Raw genomic sequence first — 22,528 nt, forward strand, 5'->3', positions numbered from 1 at the left:
CAAAGTGAAACTCAAACACAAAGAGGAAACAAACAGAAAGTGTATCAAACAACTATTTGCAGTGCTGCATAACAAGTGGCCCTATAAATTCAGTGGCTTATTATTATAAGCATTTATTTCTGGCTCATGTGTCTGCAAATTGTCTGGGGAAGCCCTGCCAATTTCAGCTGGGTGTGACTAGATTGGCTCCTGGGCACAGGCTTGGTGGAGGTCTGTCCTGTCTTTCTCACTCTTCTGAAAATAAGAGATACACAGGGGGAAGCATTGCTCATGGCAATTGCAGAGGTACAAAAGGACAAGCTGTGCCACTGAGTCCACGTCAAGGCTTTGCCCTGGGACATGTCTCTAAATATCTCATTGGCCAAAGTCAGTCACAGAGCAAAAGGACCTGGAGGCAGCCTTTGGGGATTGCCATAAAGCCAGAAGATGCCTACTGTCTGGCTTGGGAATTAAGTGGATAGCAGACTGCCAGAGCTATTGACAGAAAATCTTTTAAAAAGATTGGGGGTGCGGGAAGGCTTGAGACACATTCTTCCCACAGTAAATATTTGCCAAACAATAATCCAAATCTCACAGAATGTTTCACAGAGGTGGCATTATTTGACATAGGCCTTGTCAGAGAAGTTGAATTTTTCCCAGTGAAGATGGGTTAGGACACTACCTTCAAAGGGGGTGTGTATGTTGAGAGGCGCTGTTAGAATAGCAGGGTGAGTCCCCGAAGTGTCCTTTCTTTGAATATATTATTCTCTAGGCCTCCACCCCTGCCATTTTCTTTTTCTCTTTCCCTCCCTCCCTCACTTTTTTTTTTTTTTGTACTAGGGATTGAACTCAGGGGTGCTCTACCACTGAGCTACATCTCCAGTCCTTTATACTTTCCATTTTGAGACACAGCCTTGCAAATTTGCTGAGGCTGGCCTTGAACTTGGGATCCTCCTGCCTCAGGCCTCCCAAATTGCTGGGATTTTATGTGTATGTCACTGCACCCAACTCCAGTCATTTTTAAAAAATTTCCAAATTCTAAACTTCCAACTCCATGTCACCAAATACAAGTTCAAGACTCAAGTTTTTTAAGCAAGTAATCATATTGAAAGGTGTAGTGTTGGTCCCTTTTATGTAAATTCCACTGGGCTTAAGTTAGTCAGTCTTACAGCCCACATACCAGGCTTCAGGGTTGTAGCCCAGTGACTGTGTCTAGCTCAGCCATTTTTGAAAGGGCTCTTTATGTCAAAGCTGCAGCTGTGGGGTGAAGAAGAATAATCAGGAGTGGGAGCCTGGGGTGATGGTGCATGACTGTAATCCCGGTGGCTTGGGAGGCTGAGGCAGGAAGATCAAGAGTTCAAAGCCAGCCTCAGCAATTTAGCAAGAATATGTCTCTAACTAAAATATTTTAAAAAAGAGTTGGGGATGTGGCTCAGTGGTTCAATCCCTGGAACCAAACAACAATTTTAACAACAACAACAACAACAACAATAATCAGGAAATCAGGACAGGTAGTGAGTAGGGAATCCACACACAGACCTGAGGTCAAACAATCGTGGGAAAGATGGTAATGGGACAGGATGTAAATAGTATAAACTTTAACAATGTAAAAATATAAACTCGCAAAATTTGGGAGGGGAAGGAGCTAGGAAGTGGTGGTGAGCTCATTTCCTCGGCCTAAATTGCAGGTTGTTGAGCAATGCCATCTACAGTTGAAACCTGTTGAAAGGACAAATCCATATAGCCACCTACTATTTTTTTTCTTTTGAAGAAAGCATCTAGAAACAAAAAAAGCAGCATAATTATTTGTGGCTTGGCAATTTCTTTAGTTTCATTTAGGTTTCCTTTTGTTCTATTTAATTTAAATACTTTTACTAAAAGGAGCATGTACTATAAGAGACCATTTTTGTAAAAACTTCCAACCATCTGTCCGTCCTTTTCTCTGAATATATGCATAGAGAGATGATGTTTCCATTGATGTTCTCTGAGTGGCAGTCATGATTATTTTGGAGGTGCTGGTTTTCTGGACCACTTAAAAATTTTGTTTTGGTACTATTCAGTATCACTTGCATTGCTTATAATGAGCATGCACTATTTTATAAAAGCAAAACTTTTTTTTTTCCATGCTGGGGATTGAGCCCAGAGATTCATGCATACTAGGCAAGTGCTCTACCACTGAGCTACACTTCGAGCCAGTCGTAATTTTTTAGAAAAGGCTTTGAGGGACTGGAGTAGAGCACTTGCCTAGCATTTGTGAGGCCCTGCGTTCAATCCCCGGTTAATGCTTAAAAAAATTTTTTTTTAAAAAATTAAAAATTAGGGCTGACTGAGGATGTGGCTTGGTGGTAGAGTGCTTGCCAAGAATACACGAGGGGCTGGGGGTGTGGCTCAGTGGTAGAGCACTTACCTAGCATGTGCGAGGTGCTGGGTTCGATCCTCAGCTCCACAAAAAAATAAATTAATTAATTAAATAAGGATATTGTATCCAACTACAACTAAAAATATTAAAAAGAAAAAAAAAAGAATGCATGAGACTGGATTCAATCCCTATTACCCTGCCCCCAGCAAATAGTAGTTATGGCTGTGCACAAGGTTACACACCTGTAATTCCAGCTATTTGGGAGGCTGAGACCAAAGGAACACATGTTTGAGACCAGCCTTTGCCATTTAGCAAGATCCTGTCTCAAAATAAAAGATAAAAGGGCTGGAGATGTAACTCCATGTTAAGAGTCTCCCTGGGTTCTATCTCTAATATAGCAAAAAGGAAAAAAATAATAAAAATAGAAGCTTAAAAAAGTTAAAACACATTTTTGGAGAAGCAGGGGAAAATGCACTCCTTTGGTAGGCCCATCTCACTATTGCCAACTGCCTTGCCCAGAACAACACCTAGGGTGCAAGCTGAGCCTGCTCCATGGGATCATTTCCAGGCCTGCTCAGAGCCTTCCTCTGCAGGGTGAGGGGTACAGTTCATTTACTGGTGACCCAGTGGTAGAGATACTTGTTGACCAGGCAGAAGCCTCAAGGTGCACTTTTAAGTCTTGAGAATCAATGCTCTGGCAAGTGGGGAGGCCTTGGAAGTGTCCAGAGGCCTTGGAAGTCAGTGCTCCCTGGGTTCAGGGCTGTGTGACTCCATTCTTCTGCTCCTCTGGCCTGTTTCCTCATCTGAAAACTGACGGAGCCATCCTTGCCTGGCCTTACATTCATGCTGATGTGAGGGATGTGACCAGTGCAGTGCCACTGATAGTCTGTAATGGTCACTAAGGATACGTAACGACTTTCTATCATCACATTATTCCACTTTCACCAATACCTCTCTCAACCCCATCCAAAGTCTTAAGTTATGAGGGGAGGGTGGCTCTATCTGGTTGGTTTAGGGTCCTAAGAGCCACTGCTATAGTCTCAGCTCCATCTAGTGTCCACATCAGGACACAGCTATACATAAGAACTTGCTGCAAATCTTAATTTCCACACTTGCATTGAGCACTCATTAAGCAAAAGGGACAAAAATAATATCAGTTTAAAAAATTCTTCCCAGTACTAAGCTTTGGGGTGTCAAAGCAGGTATTAGAATGTCTAAGGTTTTGTGTATACTGTCTTTGAAAGGATAACAGATTTATGCAACAAATAATAGTTAAATATTATAATAATTGACATTTGTTGAGCACTTCCAATGTGCTGGATAAATTCTAAGTGTTTGAATTGTGTAAGTTTGTTTCACCCTCAAAATGCCATGAAATTGGGTGCTTATTGTGCTATTTTAGACATAAGGACACTGAGGAAAAGAGAGATTAAGTAAAAATTGTCATTTGGCTAACTCCCAAGGGAGGCAGAGGCTGCCCGGAGGGGCAGAAGATGAAGAGGGAGCTAGACAGAAAAAGAGTGCAAGACCTGAGAGAGGATGGGGGTCTGGCATGGTCCACAGGGTCTCAGACTGGAGTTGAGAGGTGAAGGAGAAGTGTGGAGTGTGGTTTGCTTTCCAGCTTGAGCAATAGGGTGGAAGCTGTGATCCCAGAGGGAGTATAAGTATAGGATCAATAGTCGGAAGATATTTATGGAGCATCTACTGCATGCCAGGTACTGGGATATAGGATTCAAGTACACAAGCATGGCCCCTGTCCTTGTAGATCCAAGCCCTATGGGGAAGGCAGACGTTAAAGGCTGCTGATGAATGCTTACTGTGTTATACAGATCTAAGCAGAAGGAAGGTGGGTGGAGTGTGGATGAGCCTGAGCTGACAGGCAATGGGGATTGGGGCTGGAGGTGAGGGTCACCACTTTGGAGGACTGGACAAGATAGTCAGGGAAGGATGGTTGATCCAAAGAAGAAAAGATGGTGGAGAAGGAGGATGCGCTGAGGAAATGTATGCCCTGAGTGGTGGAACAAGAAGAAAAAGTTTATTGGAGTCAAAGACAGGATTTGGTGGGAAAGGGAGTGGACAAAGGGTTCTCGTGTCAGTGAAGCATTGGGCAGGACAGGCACTGAAATTGGACAGGACTTGGACTTGGTCAGAGGAGTTCAGAATCGTGTTGGGCAGAGGGAGTTTGCAGATGGGGTGTGGGCAGGAAGGGACAAGAATGGAGTGGAACATGAGTTCCTCTTCCAGGAAAGGAAGGAGACAGCTTGTGGTCTGAAGAGAAGCTGAGGTGAGGACAGAGCTGTTTTCTGTTTTAGGAAGGAGGAGACTGAGACATATTCAAGGGCTAGTGGGAAAGAGCTCTTGGAGAGGGCTAGATAGAAGTCTTGGGGGAGGGGCAGCATGTCCTTGGAGGAAGATCACATCAATGGCAGGAGTGAGAAACGAAAACACCGGTGGGGCAGAGGGATGAGGGGAGGAAGTACATTGGAGATAGGTTTGAGTAAGTTTATAGAGGAGAGGGAACCAAATGGGGAGCAGGAAGGAGGTGGGAAAGCTGGGCCTGCTTGGAGAGGACTTGCAGAGTTTGATGAAGGCCTGGAGGAGGGGGGGGGGTGCAGGTGCCTCAGTGGGCAGGAGATTGGATTAGTGGGCAGAGTGGGATTGCTGAGTTTTTCTGCAGGGAAAGGCCAAGGTGTGGTGGGTCAGAGCAGGAGGTGGGTCCTGAGGACATAATGGAAACCATTATAACCCAGTGGACCCCACTGGGAACAGGGAGAGGAGTCAGAAGAGGACAAACTAAGAGGAATAAGGGACAGAATTCACAGTAGGATCAGCAAATGAGGTACGTGTGGGGACTAGAGCAGAAATGGGAGCCTGGGGAATTTGGGTCAGGGGTGGGATTTCATTTATTTATTTATTTTTTTAGTTGTTGATGGACACAATACCTTTATTTTTTTGTGTGTGGTGCTGAGGCTCAAACCCAGTGCCTTCTACACACAGGCAAGCACTCTACAACTGAGCTACAACCCCAGCTCCAGGGTGGGATTTCTGAGTAAGGCTTTAGGAATCACCTTTACAACCAGTGCTAGGCATGGCTGAGGCAGAAACTCTGAAGGAAATGAGGATATCTGACTGGGGAGGGCAGGCAGGATGGGCAGAAAGTGTGGGGAAGATGTGTCCAACCAGGTCCAGGACAGAGCAGCTGGAAAAGAGGGGAAAGACTTCCAGCAGAAGAAGGACGGAGGCAGAAGTCTGAGCCACCTCCAGGGTGCCCTCTGTCCTTGGCACCCAGTTTCAAAGGAGTAAGAATGTGTCATGTGAGAAGCCTCATACCAATTCACAGCATCTGAGGCAGGAGAAAAACACCAAATGCAGATACAACCTTATTGTGCTGCTTTTAATTACGAAAGATGTAAAATGATGCATTATAAAACTTGGAAGCTATTTTATACAAATTCCAATCTTTAAATATTGTTTAACAATGGGCCCTGGGATCCAGGACACTGGCAGGAAGTCTGATTAGCTGCTGTGATGGTCCCATCCATGAAGAAATGGAGACACACTAGGAACCACCTGTGCATAAATCAGAGGAGCCACCAAGGGTTAGAACCGAAAATGTCTTCAAATATGCGCATGGACTTGGATACACAACATTTCAGCTCAGGTAAAATACAGTAGACTTAGGAGAAAAGAAATAGGACAAAGGAGAATTGATTTTTGTTGTTGTTGTTTTGTGTGTGTGGTGCTGGGGATTGAACCCAGGGCCTTGTGCATGTAAGACAAGCACTCTACCAACTGAGCTATATCCCCAGCCCAGAACTGATGAAGATCTTGATCTGACCAAGAAAATTTTCTCCTAACACCGTATGTCCTAAAAACCACAACCATACAGAAATTAAAAACGGAAACAAATAGGTTTTTAGTACTATGATTTTTAACTGCTAGTAAATGAGAGTAGTATGATTGATGTCTTGTGACAACACTAAATATTCAAAAATAGTTTTGTTTTGTTTTTTTTTTTCTGAAGTCTGTAGCTATTTCCAATGCTAAGGACCAAGACTGGCTTGTTACAAAGGCAGCAGTGAGTGCAGGCTTACATGCTGAGGGGCAGGTAACGCTGTCCCCGGTGTCCCTAATACCATCTAGGTAAGGCGGGCTTTATAATGCCCAGAATCTTTTCACAAGAAAAGACCAGACTGATGGAGCTAAGGGCAGATTTAATTCAGTGCTAAACCACATTGTCCTCATTACTGACTTCCCCTGGGTGTCTACACTTCTACAGTAACCTAGAAAATGTCCCAGGGGCAGTGCAACTCATCCTGTGGGTCTTGGGGTCTCTGTTGCAAGGCAGGGCTGCTGTGTAACATGAACTGGGACTCTGATGCCATGACTCCCATGAGTAAGGTACTATGCAAAGAGCGGATTACGTTGGGACCCCCCTCTCCTCAAATAACATACTCTTATGACATCTGTACCATTCTCTGTCTGAAAGGCAAGATCTGATTTGGGGGCCTCTGACGTAGGAGCTGGCTTCTATTAGCACACTGGGGTTTTGGGTAGCTTTACAACTGGAAGGCACTTTTATTTTAACAAAAAGTTACTCCCCTCTGAGATCTACATAAAGGGATTTGAAAGTTTAATTGGGAATAAGGCTTGCCAGGGGAGGCTAAGAGCCCCTTCCTGAAGCAGAAATCAGGCAAGGAAGACTTGGTTGGTTTCCTAATTTAACAGCAGATTCAGGGAAAATGGTAAAAACAGGAATTCTTGGGTTCCGAAGGTAGGTGGAGTGAAGGCACCATCAGGGTTGTTTGAAAAATCAGAGACAAGGCCAAGGATTGAGGTCTGGAGAGCCACCCAGCCAGGGTCCTCTACCAGACTCTTCTTGCCACAGGCACAGAGGTGTCAGATTCAGACCCTCCTTGTGTAGTCTTAATTCTTCGGGTGGGAGCAGTCCAAGCAAAGGTTCTAGCATCTTATCCCTCCTCCAGGGCTCTCTTCCTCCCCATGCTGTCTTCTCATTGCTTAGCTCTTCCCTTTCAGTGCTCTGTGGGCAACGTCATGTTTTCCGTTCAGGGGCTAAGTTAGAGGAGGCAGATGGAAATATGATCAAACCATTTTATGATAAGGTATTAATGAATAACCATGAACCAAAACTTCATTTACTATAAAATTACTTCTTCTACCTCAAAAGCATGTTTGAAGCCATTTACAGAAAAGCATGGATCTGAGAGGGAAGATCTTTTGAGGTGGAGGCCTAGTCAGGATCCCTTAGGTACCAGCACTTGGGGGCCTTGCCACCTATCTGCTATGGAGCATGATCCCAAGTCTAGTGGTAGATTTGGTCACCTAGTGTTAAAAGCATATTAAAGTGCATGCTTAACTTAAGCACAGGCACAAGCATTAGAACAGCTAAAGCTCTGAGAAGATTTGGTAGGGAGTGGGGATAGCTATAGATTAGACTGCCTTACAGCATGGCAGATCTGTTCATTCATTCATTCATTCATTCATGCTCACGAACACACGTGCGTGTATTCAATACACAGTCACGAGGCACTTATTCCATGCCAGGCACTTTTTGGGTACTATGGGTTAAATAAGGAATAAGGCACAGCCCCTGCCCTCTAGGAGCTTATGGTCTAGACCCACAGAGAAGCCACTCGGAAGGACAGGGAAATTCAGTTGCTGGGTGAGTGAAAGAACCTCCATCTGTTCCTTCCAGCTGGTGTGTAGGGAGAACTGTGCTTGTCTGGAGTTTGTCTGGAGGTCATCCTGTGTCTGAGATACCTACAGTCCCCTCTCTTTCTTGCCAAGTCTCCAGGAAGGAGCATGTTCTACTCAGGCTCATCCATTACCAGGGATCTTTTTTCAGTGACTGAATAAAATAGTCTTCCTTTTCCTCCTGTCCATAAGGAAAAGGTGTATTGAAGCAGCAGTAAAGAGATTACAAACTGGGATAAAAACTAGCAGTTGGTTTGCTGAACTCAAGCCTGTCCTTGGATTTGTGGTTAAACTTCTTCATATTATAAGTAAGGCATCTGAGAGAAACATGGCTCTTGCCTAAGCCCTGGAATGTCCTCCAGCTGGAGGGTGCCTGGCATGAACAGCCAGATCAAAGAGGGCATTGTGGTGCTTTGGTACCGTTGCACAATGCTGAGCCAATGCTATGGGCCCACAGCCTCTGCCTGCCTCTGGTGTCTTCAGTCCCATGTCCTGTCTTCAGTGTTGATTGAGATCAGTGGTTCTGAGCACTACATGACACTACTGAGGCCTCCCATTACATGATATTTTCTACTTTTATGTATTGACCAACTAAACGGCCAATAAAAAGATGGAGGGGGTCACAGGATGAGCTTTCCAGTTCACTGGAAGCTCTAAAGCAGCCTGCCTGCAGCAGCACAACTTGTGCCACAGGCCTCGGAGGCAGGACATAGCTGTGTCTAGAAAAAGCCATGGAGTCTGAAACTGAACCTCAGCTGAAAGCCTGGAACCATGGGGTTGATTCCTTCCATGTCGAGATAACTGAAGTCCAGGGTGTTCATTGGCTCCATTCTATTTTGCTTTGTTTTGGCCGTTTCAGGGATTCTCCTGTTCTGGTGCTTTCTGCTCACAGTCGGTCAGCTCGAAATGTCTCTTCCACAGAGGGGTCCAGCAGACCCATGCTGGAGTCACTCAACATGCTGAGTCCGTCCAGGCTCAGGGGTTCAATTTGGAGCTCCTCTTCCAATGGAAATGGAGTGTCCACATTCAGGCTGACCTCAGGCATGCCTGCTAATGCACTGCTCAGGTCTTTGAACAGGCTGGTGCTTGAATCTTCTGCAAGGAGCAGTGAGAGAGGAAAAGAGTGCTGTTTAGGAGGCGTGAAAGCCCCAGGCTACTAGGAGAAGAACTGACAATAATCCCCAAAATGTTATCCTACCAACTTCCCAGCCAGGACATTAAACACCCATGTACCCATCATTTATAGGACCACACCTCTTGCCCTAGAATCAACATTCTTTGTTTTGGTACTAGGAATTGAATCCAAGTTGCACTACTACTGAACTAATCCCTAGTCCTTTATATTTTATTGGAAACAAGGTCTAAATTGGCCTCAAACTTGCAATCCCCTGCCTTGGAATTACAGGTATATGTCACTATACTCAACTTGGAATTGACATTCTTCTTCTTCTTCTTTTTTTTTTTTTTTTTTTGGTACTAGGGATTGAACTCAGGGGCACTCCCCAGCCCCCTTTTTTGTATTTTATTTAGAGATAGGGTCTCGCTGAGTTGCTTAGGGCCTCACTAAGTTACTGAGGCTGGCTTTGAATTTGTGATCCTTCTGCCTCAGCCTCCCAAGTTGCTGGGATTACAGATGTGCACCAATGCATCCGGCTTGGAATTGACATTCTCAACAGTTCCACAACTGGCAATTTTTGCAGATTTTCTCCTTTACAAGGGTTGTCAATCAGCTGAGACTACATATTTCTGAAAAGTTTTGACCAGTAGGCCCTTTCCCTACTATCTCACAAGGTCTGGGGCTGAACACCTGCATCTCCAAAAAGTAAAGCTGAGCAGGGGATTTTTGTTTTTTGCTTTATCTAATGTTAAATGGCTTAAACTATCTGTAAAAACCCAGCAATCAGTGTAGAAGCTGAGGGGTGGCTCACACTCACCTGTCAGGATTGTGTTGGGGAAGTTCCCGCAGTTGGAATATAGGTTAGGTCTCAAATGAAATGACTCCGGTTGTTCTCGATGACTTTGTTGCACCAGGGGCACCTGGAAGCAACAAAGGTCACATTGTGAGGAAGAGTCTCTGCTTCTCAGAGAGAGGGAACAGTGTTATGTGCTCCCAGAACAGCACCAGACATGCAAACTGACTCATAGTCCTTCTTTCTAGGATCCCAGAGCGCTCTGCTGACATGCTAATTAATGTAGGCATATTTTTTTTAAACAATAACTCTATTTATTTATTTATTTATTTATTTATTTATTTATTTATTTAACAATGACGCTATTTATTTATTTATTTAAACCCAGTGCCTCACGTGTGCTAGTCAAATGCTCTACCACTGAACCATAACCCAAGCCCAAAGGCAGACTATTCTTGTCAGGTAGGCAGACCCTGCAGTGGTGGATGGATTCCTGAGGCCCACACTGTGGTTGACTTATTCCTAATCACAACTGCCCAGCCCACTATATAATCCCAAGAGATACCAATAGTCATGGTTTCTGCAGCACCTCTGGGTCTCAGACACCCCTTCTCTTCATCCTAACAAAGGCCTTTGCAAACTGCCATTGGTGGAAACCCTTCAAAGGCTTCATCTGTAATCAAGGAAGTAATGTTCTCCTTATCTCACTGGGTTCTGGAAAAATGAGAAAATGGAAGCCTTTCCCTTTTACATAGAGAAGGAGGGACCTCAGGCCATTGCCTCTCTATGATAAAACCTCTGTGAGGATTGGTTAAAATTAGGATCTACTTTAGGTACCTTTCCTAAAATTAATTTTTCCAAATCATTTCTTAAAATGTCTCAAAAGGAGTTTCCATCGTTTCAGGAAAATGTTGATTTTCCACTGAAATGGACTGTTTAGAAAACAGGGAGACAGAGTTGGGGTGTAGTGCAATGGTAGAGCACTTTCTTGGCCCTGGAGTAAATCCCTAGAACCATCAAAATAAACCAACAAACCCCCAAAACAGAAAGGCAGGGACTACTGGTTCTTTCCAGACTTCACCATGGCCTACCTGGGAAATAGCTATCTTTGTTTTATTAAGTTCTGGAAACTGCTTAACTCTTCCTTTACTCCTTAATCCCTCCTGGAGCCTAGCCTGATCTATACTTCCCGAACATTAAAAAATCTCCAAATACTAAAAATGATCACTGAGAGGGGCTGGGATTGTGGCTCAGCGGTATAGCGCTGGCCTAGCATGGGCGGGACCTGGGTTCGATGATCCTCAGCACCACATAAAAATAAAGGCATTGTGTTGTATCCATCTACACCTAAAAAAAAAAATGTTCACTGAGAGGGAGAGACAAAAAAGTGGCTGAGGCACCAGGGTTGTGGCTCAGTGGTAGAGTGCACGTGTGAGGCCCTGGGTTCAATCCTCAGTACCACATAAAAATAAATAAAATTAAGATATTGTATCCACTTACAACTACAAAAAAAACTTTAAAAAAATTTTTTTTAAAAAGTGGCTGAATAAAAACATCTTACAGAGGAACTATCCCCCACTCCATCCCTGGACTGGGCTTGCCTAATGTGGTCACTTATAGTGCTGGGTGTTCCAACCAGGCCTGTAGGCACATTGCTGTGCCACTTTCTAAGTCTGTTATTGGAGCCAGGTGCTGCCTCTCCTTGTGCCTCAATTTCCTCAACATGAGATCAATCAGTAGCTATGGTCTTTTCCAGTATTACTGATTCAATAACCCTGCTGTGACTACAGTGTAATCAAAAGTCTCTGGAACTTGAACTTGTTTTTTTTTTTTTCTTTTCCTGTGGAGCTAGAGATAGAATCCAGGGCCCCGCAAATGCTAGAAAAGGACCCTACCACTGAGATACATCCCCATCCCCAAGTCTCTGGCACTTGTTCCTCTGCTGAGTCCTGACACTGAACAAGTAGTCAGCATCAGCATTCTACGGTGAGGGAATGTTCCAGGGTCTTGTAGCCACAGAACACATCTGAAACCAGGGAAAGCAAGTACCACATTTATTTGGTTGTGGGGTCTACACATCAGATAGCCTAAATCATGCCATTTATGTACCAAGGAAGGGAGATGCAGGGGGTGATCACCTACCTGTTGAGGAAAGGCTGAGCCTGGCCTCACAGACTGCTGGTCAAAGCCCACATCTGGGAAGAAGTTGGTCAAAGACGAGCCCTTTAGGGAATAAGGAGGTGACCATTTAGCTTGGAACTCAGAGCAAAATACTCATTCCCTCCTCACCAATATTTCTGGCGAGGACTTACCTGGGACGTGAGAAGCTGGAAGTCTGATTGTGGCAGGGATGAGGCTGCCTGGGGCTGCTGGGCAGGGGGCTCTTGAGTGTGGGGCTGCTGTAGGAGAGGCTGGGTGAGCTCCTGGGGTGTGGGGTAAGGGGGTGGTGGGGATACTTGAGCTTGAGCTTCTGTGGGCAAGAAGGAAAGTGGGCTTCGCTCTGAGGACACCATCTAGAAAACACACAGACCAACAATGGCTTGAATTAGCTTCTGAGTTCTAGCAGTAAGTCCTTTGGGATTAGGAAATGTCAAGATGAGAGAAAAGTCTGAGGTTGTCCTCACATAGCATTCTATGCCCTGCTGTGAAAAGCCTGTTCCTGATCCCTCAAGTATAACATCAACTTTTTTTTTAAGGTGCTAGGGTATATGTGTGGGCCTCACACAAGCAAGCACTGTACCATGGAGTAAATTCCCAGTCTTCCAAGTGTAACTCAAATCTCGCTTTTCCACAAAGCATTACCCATTCAATGACATTTCTATTGTCTTAAAAGATAAACAAGAAAGAATACAGCAAATTTAACCAATTTTCTCTTTGCTTTCTCTATGAAAATTATGTTTTGTATTTAATGCTACCTTCTAGTTGAAGATAGAAAGTTGAAAAAGGCACTTAGCTAAGCTGTCTTCCAAACCCCTACTAAGTCAAAACTAAACAATAAACATTAAACATCAACAAAACAATAATAAACAACACTAAAATGATAAATAACATAGGACAGGGATATCAGGAGAGAAGAAAATGGCAAGAAAATCTGGAAAACAGCTGAGTGACAAAGTCAAATGCTGAGTTGGCAGTGGGGAAAAAGTGAGAGTGATTTAATTTAATCACCAAATTCTTGAACAGCTCTGGAGCTGGGGACAGCAGGAAGCAGGAGGTGAGGCTCTACCAGGTGGGTCTGGTCAAAATTTCTATAAGGGGCAGAACTCTCACCTCACGGCCCCCCACCATGGCCTTCCTTCCACTTGCTAGGAGATTGGAGGGCTGGCCTCTGGAGAGAGTGAGGGTAGGGGACCCTAGAAGGTGAGGCTTTCTACTAAAAACACAGGGCTTGAGAAACATCTCACCATCAGATATTGAGACCTATGCCTTTCTTTCCCAGATTGGTCCTCAGGATGCTAGAATCTAGACATGCCCACATGTCACCAGCCAAGAGAAAACCCAAAACTTTATGATAAGCCACAATCAAGCTTACCCATCTACACATAGCTGCCAGTCAGCTTTTCTGTGCTATGTCCTTAACCATGAGCAGAGCCCAAGAACTATAAGGCCATGAGAGAAGCAACTGGAATGACAGAGACCAAGGTAGATACAGAGGGAGAGAAACCTAGAGAGACCTATTCAGGAGAAGTGGTCATGAAGAAACAAAATCATCACTATCATATTTAAGTTATTAAAAAATCCTTATCTGTTAAAGACATATATATTGAAATATTTATGATGTATGCCTATATACATTTTTGGGGGTAGTTCTGGGGATTGAACCCACCAGGGGCACTCTACCACAGAGCAACATCCCCAGTCCTTCTTTTTTTTTAATATTTTGGTTTTAGTTGGAGATGGACACACAATATCTTTATTTATTTGTATGTGGTGCTGAGGATCGAACCCAGTGCTTTCCACATGCTAGGCAAGTGCAATACCGCTGAGTTACAACCTCAGCCCCACATTCCCAGCCCTTTTTACTTTTTATGTTGAAACACTGTCTTACAAAATTGCCAAGGCTGGCCTCAAATTTGTTGTCCTCCTGCCTCAACCTCCTGAGTCTCTGGGATTGTAGACTTCTGTGCCTGGCTCTATATCTACTTTTTTTAAAAAATAGAGATGTTGATAAAACAAGATAATAATGTTGATTGAGGCTGGATGACGAGTATAGGAGGATTCATTATATTAAGTTCTCTACTTATATGCAATTTGGAAAACAATCCCATCATAAAAAATAAAAATAAAAGAAACTGAAACAAAACTACCACTAAAAACCTCAAAGACATGAAAGATGATGTTGCATTCATAGAACAGGTTATGATGCTATATATAAAAAAGGAACATTCAGAGAACAAAAAAGAATTCTTGTGAATTTAAAAATGAAAGCAGAAACGAAAAACGAGTATTAAGAAATTCTTCCAGAAAGCAGACCAAAACAAAAATGTAAGAATGTAAGGGGGAAAAAAAGGAAAGAAAAGAAAAAGGAGGGAGGAGAGAGAAGAAAATATAAGGAGTAAAAGAGGAAAATGAAGCATGATAGTCATATAATAGGAGTTCTAGACAGAACAGAAAACTAAAGGGAAGAAATAATTGAAGAAATAACTAAAGAAAATTTTCCAGAAATAAATGTTCCAGACTAAAGTAACCAGACAAACACCTAGTCTCATGCATGCTACAATATTTTGAAGTTTTAGAGCACTGAGGACAAAAGACCTGGCAGGGGAGGAAAAAAAGGAAATTTGAAGTATTAAGACTCAGAGTGGAATTAGCAACTCTCAGTAGCAACTCTAAATAAAAACTAAACAGCAATGAATCAACAACTTCAAAATTCCAGGGGAAAACTATTTCAAATTTAGAATTCTATATCCAACCGAATTAATTAAATGTCAAGCAGAATAAAGATATTTTTTTCTTTGTACCAGGGATTGTATTTGGGGCACTTGACTACTGAGCCATATCCCCAGCCCTATTTTGTATTTTACAGACAGGGTCTCACTGAGTTTCTGAGGCTGGCTTTCAACTTGTGATCCTCTTGCCTCAGCCTCCTGAGCTGCTGGGATTACAGGCGTGCGTCACTGTGCCCCAGCAAAATAAAGACATTTTAAGTTAGGCAAAGTCACATGCACTCTTTCTTATAAAGCTAATAGAGGATTTACTTTTAAATTTTTTGAGAGGAGAGTCACTTAACTGCAAGAATTTGGAGCTGAATTAGTAATGCATACACAGAAAACCAGACTAACAACAATAGTAAGTCAGATATTTATTAACTCCCAAAGGAAAAGGAAATGTTCATTTTATTTCATAGTATACTATATGGTTTGGTTCTGACTACATTAGAAACACCAAACACTGAGCATTATTTTAACCATAGTTATAATAAATGAGAAGGGTAAGTAGTGTGTGTGTGTTGGGGAAGATGAGGTTGTAGGACAGTTGAAAGAGAACTAAGTCCTAATCTTTAAGAGTAAGATGTCATTAGATAATACCTAACACCAAAAATTTAGAACAAAATAAGGATGAAATAACATGGTCATACCAAAGAGATTAGCTAATATGGTTGAAAGTAGTAATTTTAAGCAGCCATCTCTAAGCAGTGAAAAATATGGTTAATGGGAAAGGAGAAAAGACAGCTGTTATTTCATAACAAGTTCTTCAAAACTATTTGCCTTGGGGGCTTGGGATGTGGCTCAAGTGGTAGCGTGCTCACCTGGCATGTGTGAGGCACTGGGTTCGATCCTCAGCACCACATAAAAATAAAGTAAAGATATTGTGTTCACCTAAAAAACTAAAAAATAAACATTTAAAAAAAAAAACAACTATTTGCCTTTTAAATCATGGGCATGAATAATATCACTTTAAAAAATCTAAATATTAATCAAATGAAAACAGTAAGAAGATTACCTTCATGTCCTAGAAAATAATCTTGCAAAATAAGACTAAAGGCAATCCAATAACAAGCACAGAATCTTCAAAAAACAGTTACAAAACAGCCTCTTTCCTTCCTTAAAATGGGATTACTCATATAGTCAAGGTCCCATAGCCAGTAACTGGTAAAGAGTGACTAATATGATCTTCTAACTTCTTCCCGTGTATTCTATCAACTCCTCCTTGCTAAACCATTATTCATTTACAGTGAAGTGGTAAGTAGTTAATGATGTTATAATGTATCTAAGGTGTGACCAGTAAGTTAAAAATATATTCATTGATGGTTACCGTAAGGAGAACCACCCTAAGAGTTTAGAAAGAAAACAAAGTCAACAAGTCAAAATGTGACATTTCAACTCCTGTATTTCTATAACAGGCTGTGACTTCAAAATGTGCCTCTTTCTTTTCTTTTTTTTTTTTTTTAAAAATGAAGTAGAGAATCTTTTTTTTTTTTAAAGAGAGAGTGAGAGAGGAGAGAGAGAGAGAGAGAATTTTAAAATTTATTTTTTAGTTATCGGCAGATACAACATCTTTGTCTTTTTTTTTGTATGTGGTGCTGAGGATCGAACCCGGGCCGCACGCATGCCAGGCGAGCGCGCTACCACTTGAGCCACATCCCCAGCCCTGTGCCTCTTTCTAAACAGTCTTCTTTTAGTCCTTTTACAGAGTTGTAGTCCTCACTACATCTAGTATTTCACGAACAATAAAAGTATTGTTTCTCAAAATCTGTAGTTGTAATTAGGGAAGAGGTCTAATCCCATATTGAAGCTTCAGGAAGGTTTTAAGTGTTTTCATTGGCTCTCCCCTGTGGCTTAATGTATTTATACAGTCAATAATTGATTTTCCATACCAAATTTGAAATCCTAACCTGGTTTCCCTTAGCTGTCTCAGACATATCTCTATACCTTACTCTTTCCCTAACACAAAATTCATGAGTTAGTAACTGAAAATTGTTCAATATTTGCTTAGGAGTAATCAACACAGTAAATCTGCTATTATACAGTCATTAATGCCTTCTGAATTATTCACACTTGTGTTCTCTCTCCTTTCACATATAAGAATGAACTGTGCATTTGAGATCTCATGGATGCTTGGACCTAATCCAAAATTGCCTAGAGAAAGCAAACAGCTCCTAGATACTTCAGCCTGTTGTGCTATAGTTTGTCTGTGTCTTTTTTTTTTTTTTTTTTTTTACCTGGGAGGCAGGATATGGGTTCAGTGGGCTGGTTGAAGAGAGCTGTCTGCTGAAACCTTGATGTGCTTCAGGGCCAGGAGAAAGTGTGAGAGGGCTGACGGGAGGCTGCCTGCGCCGAGAAGGGCCACTTAGATTTGTGGTGGGGAGAGATGGGTTGCTAAGGGAAAATAATCGGAGTGAAGGGTGAAGAGCAGACGCGTTGGCAACTGATGTCTGTGGGTGGCTATTTAGGGAAGAGGAAAGCGCGATCTTATTGAGCGTGGCTTGGATGGAAGGGTTACTCCGAGAACTCTGGAGACCTGGAAGACAACAAATTCACAAGTTACTTGTAATTTCAGACCAAATCTTTTGTTTTCCAAAGATGAAAGTTTTCTTCCCACTCTTTAGATGTGATGATGATTTTGAATGTGATGACATTATATTACCAGAAATGTTTCAGATGTACCAATGACAAGGAAAAAATGCACCCATAGTTAAGAGGGTGCTTATCTAGCATGAGCAAGAAGAGAATTTTTCCAAAGAGGAATGAGATCTTATAAACAACTGCTGGGAGAGCAAGACTAGGTAAGGAGAGGGGGTCGGAGGTGAAGGTTCAGAGTGCTCAGCTCCAATCTAGGGCCTGGAGACTAGGGCTGTACAACAAATGCTGTTTAGAGTCCTTAAATGCCTCTGTCTTGGGCACACTCCCTGGATCTTCTGCTGCCTTTGGAGAACTTCCTTTCACTGAAAGCTGTGGCTCTCAAGAAGTCTTCCCATTGCTCTCAGGAGTCAGGAAGGGACACTCTCCCATATCTCCCTTTCTAGGGTCTCTCTCTCTTTTGCTTTTCAGGCTCCTGGGAAATTGTTCGTCATAGTCTATTCCAATTCAGGGAAAGGAAAGTTTTGCTGGTCCCGTGTTTCTTTTTTCAGGGAGGGCGAATCTTAGCATGAACAAGGCAGTTTGGGAAAAGTGTTTCCATAGCACAGGCTGCTAGTCATGAGCTCCATAAAACCAGGACCCTATCTTATGCCCTGCTGGATCCTTAGCACCTGGCAGGGCTCTAGTCTGGAGCAGTTTCACTCCATGAATGAAAAATGCCGCTGTTGCTGCATATATCTCAACTGGCAATATCTATGTTTTAAGCTTCAGCCCATCATTCTTGTGCCAGCAGTTGAGGTGACCAGAACTGTGTGTTGTTTTGTATTGGTAAAAAATGAAGTGTTTGATAAAAATTGGAAATGAAGAAATGACAAACTCAGGCATTTTAGCTGGCAAAATTATTTTTTAAAGATAGGAATTTGTCTATGATAAAATCCAGGTCATTATTCCACCACTCAACAATGCATGAAAAGGTCACAGATTGGGTTAGCTCAGGTAATAATTAGAGCTAAAGATTTGAATTTATATTTTAAAAAAAATAGTCATTTAGAAAAAAGCTCAAACATCTTTTAAAAATGTGTACTATGCATTTAAAATATTTTTAAAATTTTTATTTGTCCTTTTTTTATAAAAATTTTTCTAGTTGTAGATGGACACAATATCTTTGTTTTATTTATTTATTTTTATGTGGTGCTGAGGATCAAACCCAATGCCTCACGCATGGGAGGCAAGTGCTCTACAACTGAGCTACAACCCCAACCCTATTTGTTCTTTTTAGTCATATATGACAGTAGAATCTATTTTGATATGTTTACGCAAACATGGAATATCTTATTCTAATTAGGATCCCAGTCTTGTGGATGTACATGATGGTGAGATTCACTGTGGTGTATTCACTGTGGTATACCATGCATTTTAAGGAGTATATAGAAACTATAAAATTTGACACTAGTTCTGTTGTGTTCTGGGAAAAAAAAATGATGCTTTTTTTTTTTTCTTTTTTTGGTAGTGGGGATTGAACCCAGGGGTGCCTTACCACTGAGCTACATCCCTAGTCATTTTATTTTGAAACAGGGTCTTGTTAAGTTGCTGAAGCTGGCCTTGAACTTGTGATTCTCCCGCCTCGGCCTCCTAAGTCGCTGGGATGACATGATACTTTTTCTGAGGATAACAGCCTATGATTAAACATGAGATTTTCAGCTTGAAGCAAAGCATCCAAACTTATTCTAAAAAACGCCAGCTTCCTCAAAACCCAGGGCAATTATGGGTGATGTTGTTGCTTTATTTCCATGACCCTGGATATCCTTGTTCACTGAGAATTCACCCCAAAATAATTTCTTAATCCACAAATCCTAAAGATTTTGAGAGCTTCTATTATGAAACAAATTAAGTAACCTCAGAGCCGAGAGGCGGGGCTCTTTTCTTAAAAAAGCAGCGTGGGGGCTGGGGCTGTGGCTCAGTGGCAGAGTGCTTGCCTAGCATGTGTGAGGCACTGGGTTTGATTCTCAGCACCACGTATCAATAAATAAAATAAAGGTCCATTGAAAACTAAAAAAAAAAAAAAAAAAAAAAATTCGGGCTGGGGATGTGGCTCAAGCGGTAGCACGCTCGCCTGGCATGCGTGTGGCCCTGGGTTCAATCCTCAGCACCACATACAAACAAAGATGTGGTGTCTGCCGAAAACTAAAAAATAAAATATTAAAAAGTTCTCTCTCTCTTAAAAAAAAAAAAAAGCCGCATGGGCCCCTCAGAACACATTCCCTGAAACACTCTGGATCTTTTTTTTTTTTTAATTTATTTTTTAGTTGGACACAATATCTTTATTTATTTATTTTTATGTGGTACTGAGGATCAAACCCAGGGCCTCCCATGTGCTAGGCAAGTGCTCTACCGCTGAGCCACAACCCTAGCCCCATACCCTGGATATTAAATAGTGCCATGTGGCTTGGCCACTTAACTTTACATTAGATTCACCCATACATGACTGACTTGATTTCTAAAAATTAAAACCCAGAATCAGTATATGAAAGACTTGTTTTCCCAGTACTGGAAATTAAACCCAGGAGTGCTCTACCACTGAGCTACATCCTTAGCCCTTTTTTCCCTTGCTTTTTTTAAAAAAATTCTAATTTGTTATATATGATATCCTCAGCTCTTTTTATTTTTTATTTTGAGACAAGGTCTGGCTAAGTTTCTGAGGCTGGCCTCAAACTTGCCATCTTCCTGCCTCAGTCTTCAGAGTCGCTGGGATTACAGGCATGTGCCACCACACTTGGCTCAAGACTCACTTATTACTTTTTTTCAAGACTAACATTATTATTATTATTAATATTAATATTTATTTTTTAGTTTTCAATGGACACAACATCTTTATTTCATTTTTTGTGGTGCTGAGGATTGAACCCAGTGCCCTGAGCATGCCAGGTGAGCGCGTTACCACTTGAGCCATATCCCCAGCCCAAGACTAACTTATTATTAAAGATAATAAAATGATAACAAAAAACACCAAACAAAAGTAAAGGTGGTCTCTGAAATCAATTCTGCAAACCTGAAATTATGTTGTACAGAGCATTGCTGCCACCACTAGAGAAGCTTCCAGGTTACTGCCCTGAAGAGGACCACTCTCATTTAAGTGGCAAGTTCTGATTTGCTTGATTAAGTCTCATTTTATTCAGAGCTGAAACCAGCAAACATTTCCTCCATCCAAACACCATTGTGAAGGGTTCCTTTCAAATGGAATGCTACACAACGTAAGAGGACCATTATGACCAGGGGCTGCACTGTACTGCTGAGAGTAGGAGGGGTTCAAATCTTCCCTAGACACTGACAAAAGTATCTGCAGGTTCTAGAAAATGTAGACAGGTTTTGACACTGAGCTGTGGGCAACAACCCATGCAGTAATACCCAAGCCACATTATGGGCAGCATTTTTAAAAAATATTTATTTTTTAGTTTTAGGTGGACACAATATCTTTATTTTACATTTATGTGGTGCTGAGGATCAAATCCAGTGCCTTGTGCATGCTAGGCGAGTGCTCTACCACTGAGCCACAACCCCAGCCCTTTGGGCAGCATTTTAATACAGCTAATGCCATATCTTTAAGCACTTCTGAAAATGCAAATGAATAATTTTGAACTGTAGATTTCTATTTAATATACACATACTAAGTATAAATAATTCTATCAAATCCACTGTAAATTTTCTAAAATTCAAATACTCTCTTTTGAAATCCAATAGAAATTGGCAGAATCAATAGAGATAGCTTAAATGATAAAACATCACCATACATTGATAAGAGATGCTAACATTTTCCAGCCAACGTAGAGTGGATGCTTATTTCTTGATTCCCAAATCTTCTTCCTCAAGACCACTTAATACATGGGTTTGTGACAACAATGAAGAATGAGGTTCAGCAGAGCTACCCCAGAGCTTATCAAATAGAGCAGAAATAGAACTTCCAAAGCAAATTGTCAGCAGGGAGGCACACTACCACCACTCACATTCAAAGATGCATGGAACAGATACTACATAGCTGGGGACACAAGGGATTAAGCACCAAGGAGAACAACCAAGGTCCTTCCTAAGCAGGGAATACTTACCAGAGGAGCTTCTTATCCCCAGGTGAGTCATAGCAGCTGGGAGGTTTCCCACACTATTCCCCACACTCATACTACCAAAGAGGTTGTCACTGGTATCCAGGGAGGCAGGCAGGGGCACCGAGTAATGGAGGTTGGTTAAATCTGGCAATGACCCTCCAGTGTTCAGGGTCCCCAGAAAGGGTGAGAGGCCTATGTTTTGGCCATTATGTGGAAAAGCACTATAAAAAAAGAAAAGAAAAGAAAGATAAGTATTAATTTCTGCAATGCATTTGGCTGTTGTCAAATAAGAACAGTGGCTATCAAAGATCAAAGTCCTAGAGTAGGCTTTGCCTCTCCCTTGTTTTGAGAACTGGGAATTCGGGATTAATCTCTCTGAAATACAATTTCCTTACCTATTAAACAGGAGTAATGATGTCATCTATGCCTACTGTACAGGAATATTTTAAAGACCAGACTACATTATGGATGCAAAAGCATTTTGAAAATTTTAAGCTACTATATAAAATGTGAGGCACTACTTTATATTTATAGTTATTTTTATTAGATTTATAAATCATTTATAAATTGTCTTTCCTACCTCTTCCCATTACCCCCGCCAAAAAAAAAAAAAAAAAGAAATTTATGAGCAACAAGTGACACTGGGAGCATGAAAGCATGTGTTGTCAGTGTCAGGATGGGTTATGGAGATGAAGGCTTTGCCAAGGACATGACATAGTGTGTTCATGGAACTGCAACTGTAAGGAGTTTAGCATGGCTGAGGTGTCAAATGTCAGGGCAGAGTACAGGGAAGGGAGGGTAGCAGGAGATGGAGTGGAAGAGGCAGGTAGGTGGAAAAACAAGATATACTGTTTCAATTATAGTTTTCAAAACTTTAAAATGAGAAAAATCAGCCAGGCACACCTGTAAATCCCAGCAATTCAGGAGGCTGAGGCAGGAGGACTACAA

The 22,528-nt window shown here is 41.9% G+C and overlaps 1 protein-coding gene across 1 annotated transcript in view; it reads right to left on the reverse strand.

The window, feature by feature from the left end:
- Positions 1–5,711: 5,711 nt before the first annotated feature.
- Crtc3 (CREB regulated transcription coactivator 3) overlaps positions 5,712–22,528 on the reverse strand; it is a 107,826-nt gene continuing 91,009 nt past the window's right edge. Inside the window, exons 10-15 of the mRNA XM_046437951.2 lie at positions 21,584–21,801; positions 17,126–17,424; positions 12,276–12,476; positions 12,106–12,186; positions 9,988–10,090; positions 5,712–9,148 (exon numbers count right to left, since the gene is read on the reverse strand). Coding sequence (XP_046293907.1) covers positions 8,940–9,148; positions 9,988–10,090; positions 12,106–12,186; positions 12,276–12,476; positions 17,126–17,424; positions 21,584–21,801 — 1,111 coding nt within the window. The 3' untranslated portion in view covers positions 5,712–8,939. The remainder of the gene's footprint in view (positions 9,149–9,987; positions 10,091–12,105; positions 12,187–12,275; positions 12,477–17,125; positions 17,425–21,583; positions 21,802–22,528) is intronic.

The sequence above is a fragment of the Marmota monax genome, unplaced genomic scaffold (genome assembly GCF_021218885.2).
Source record: "Marmota monax isolate L192 unplaced genomic scaffold, Marmota_monax_Labrador192_F-V1.1 WCK01_AAM20220418_F8-fsc00005, whole genome shotgun sequence".
NCBI classification, from domain to species: domain Eukaryota; kingdom Metazoa; phylum Chordata; class Mammalia; order Rodentia; family Sciuridae; genus Marmota; species Marmota monax.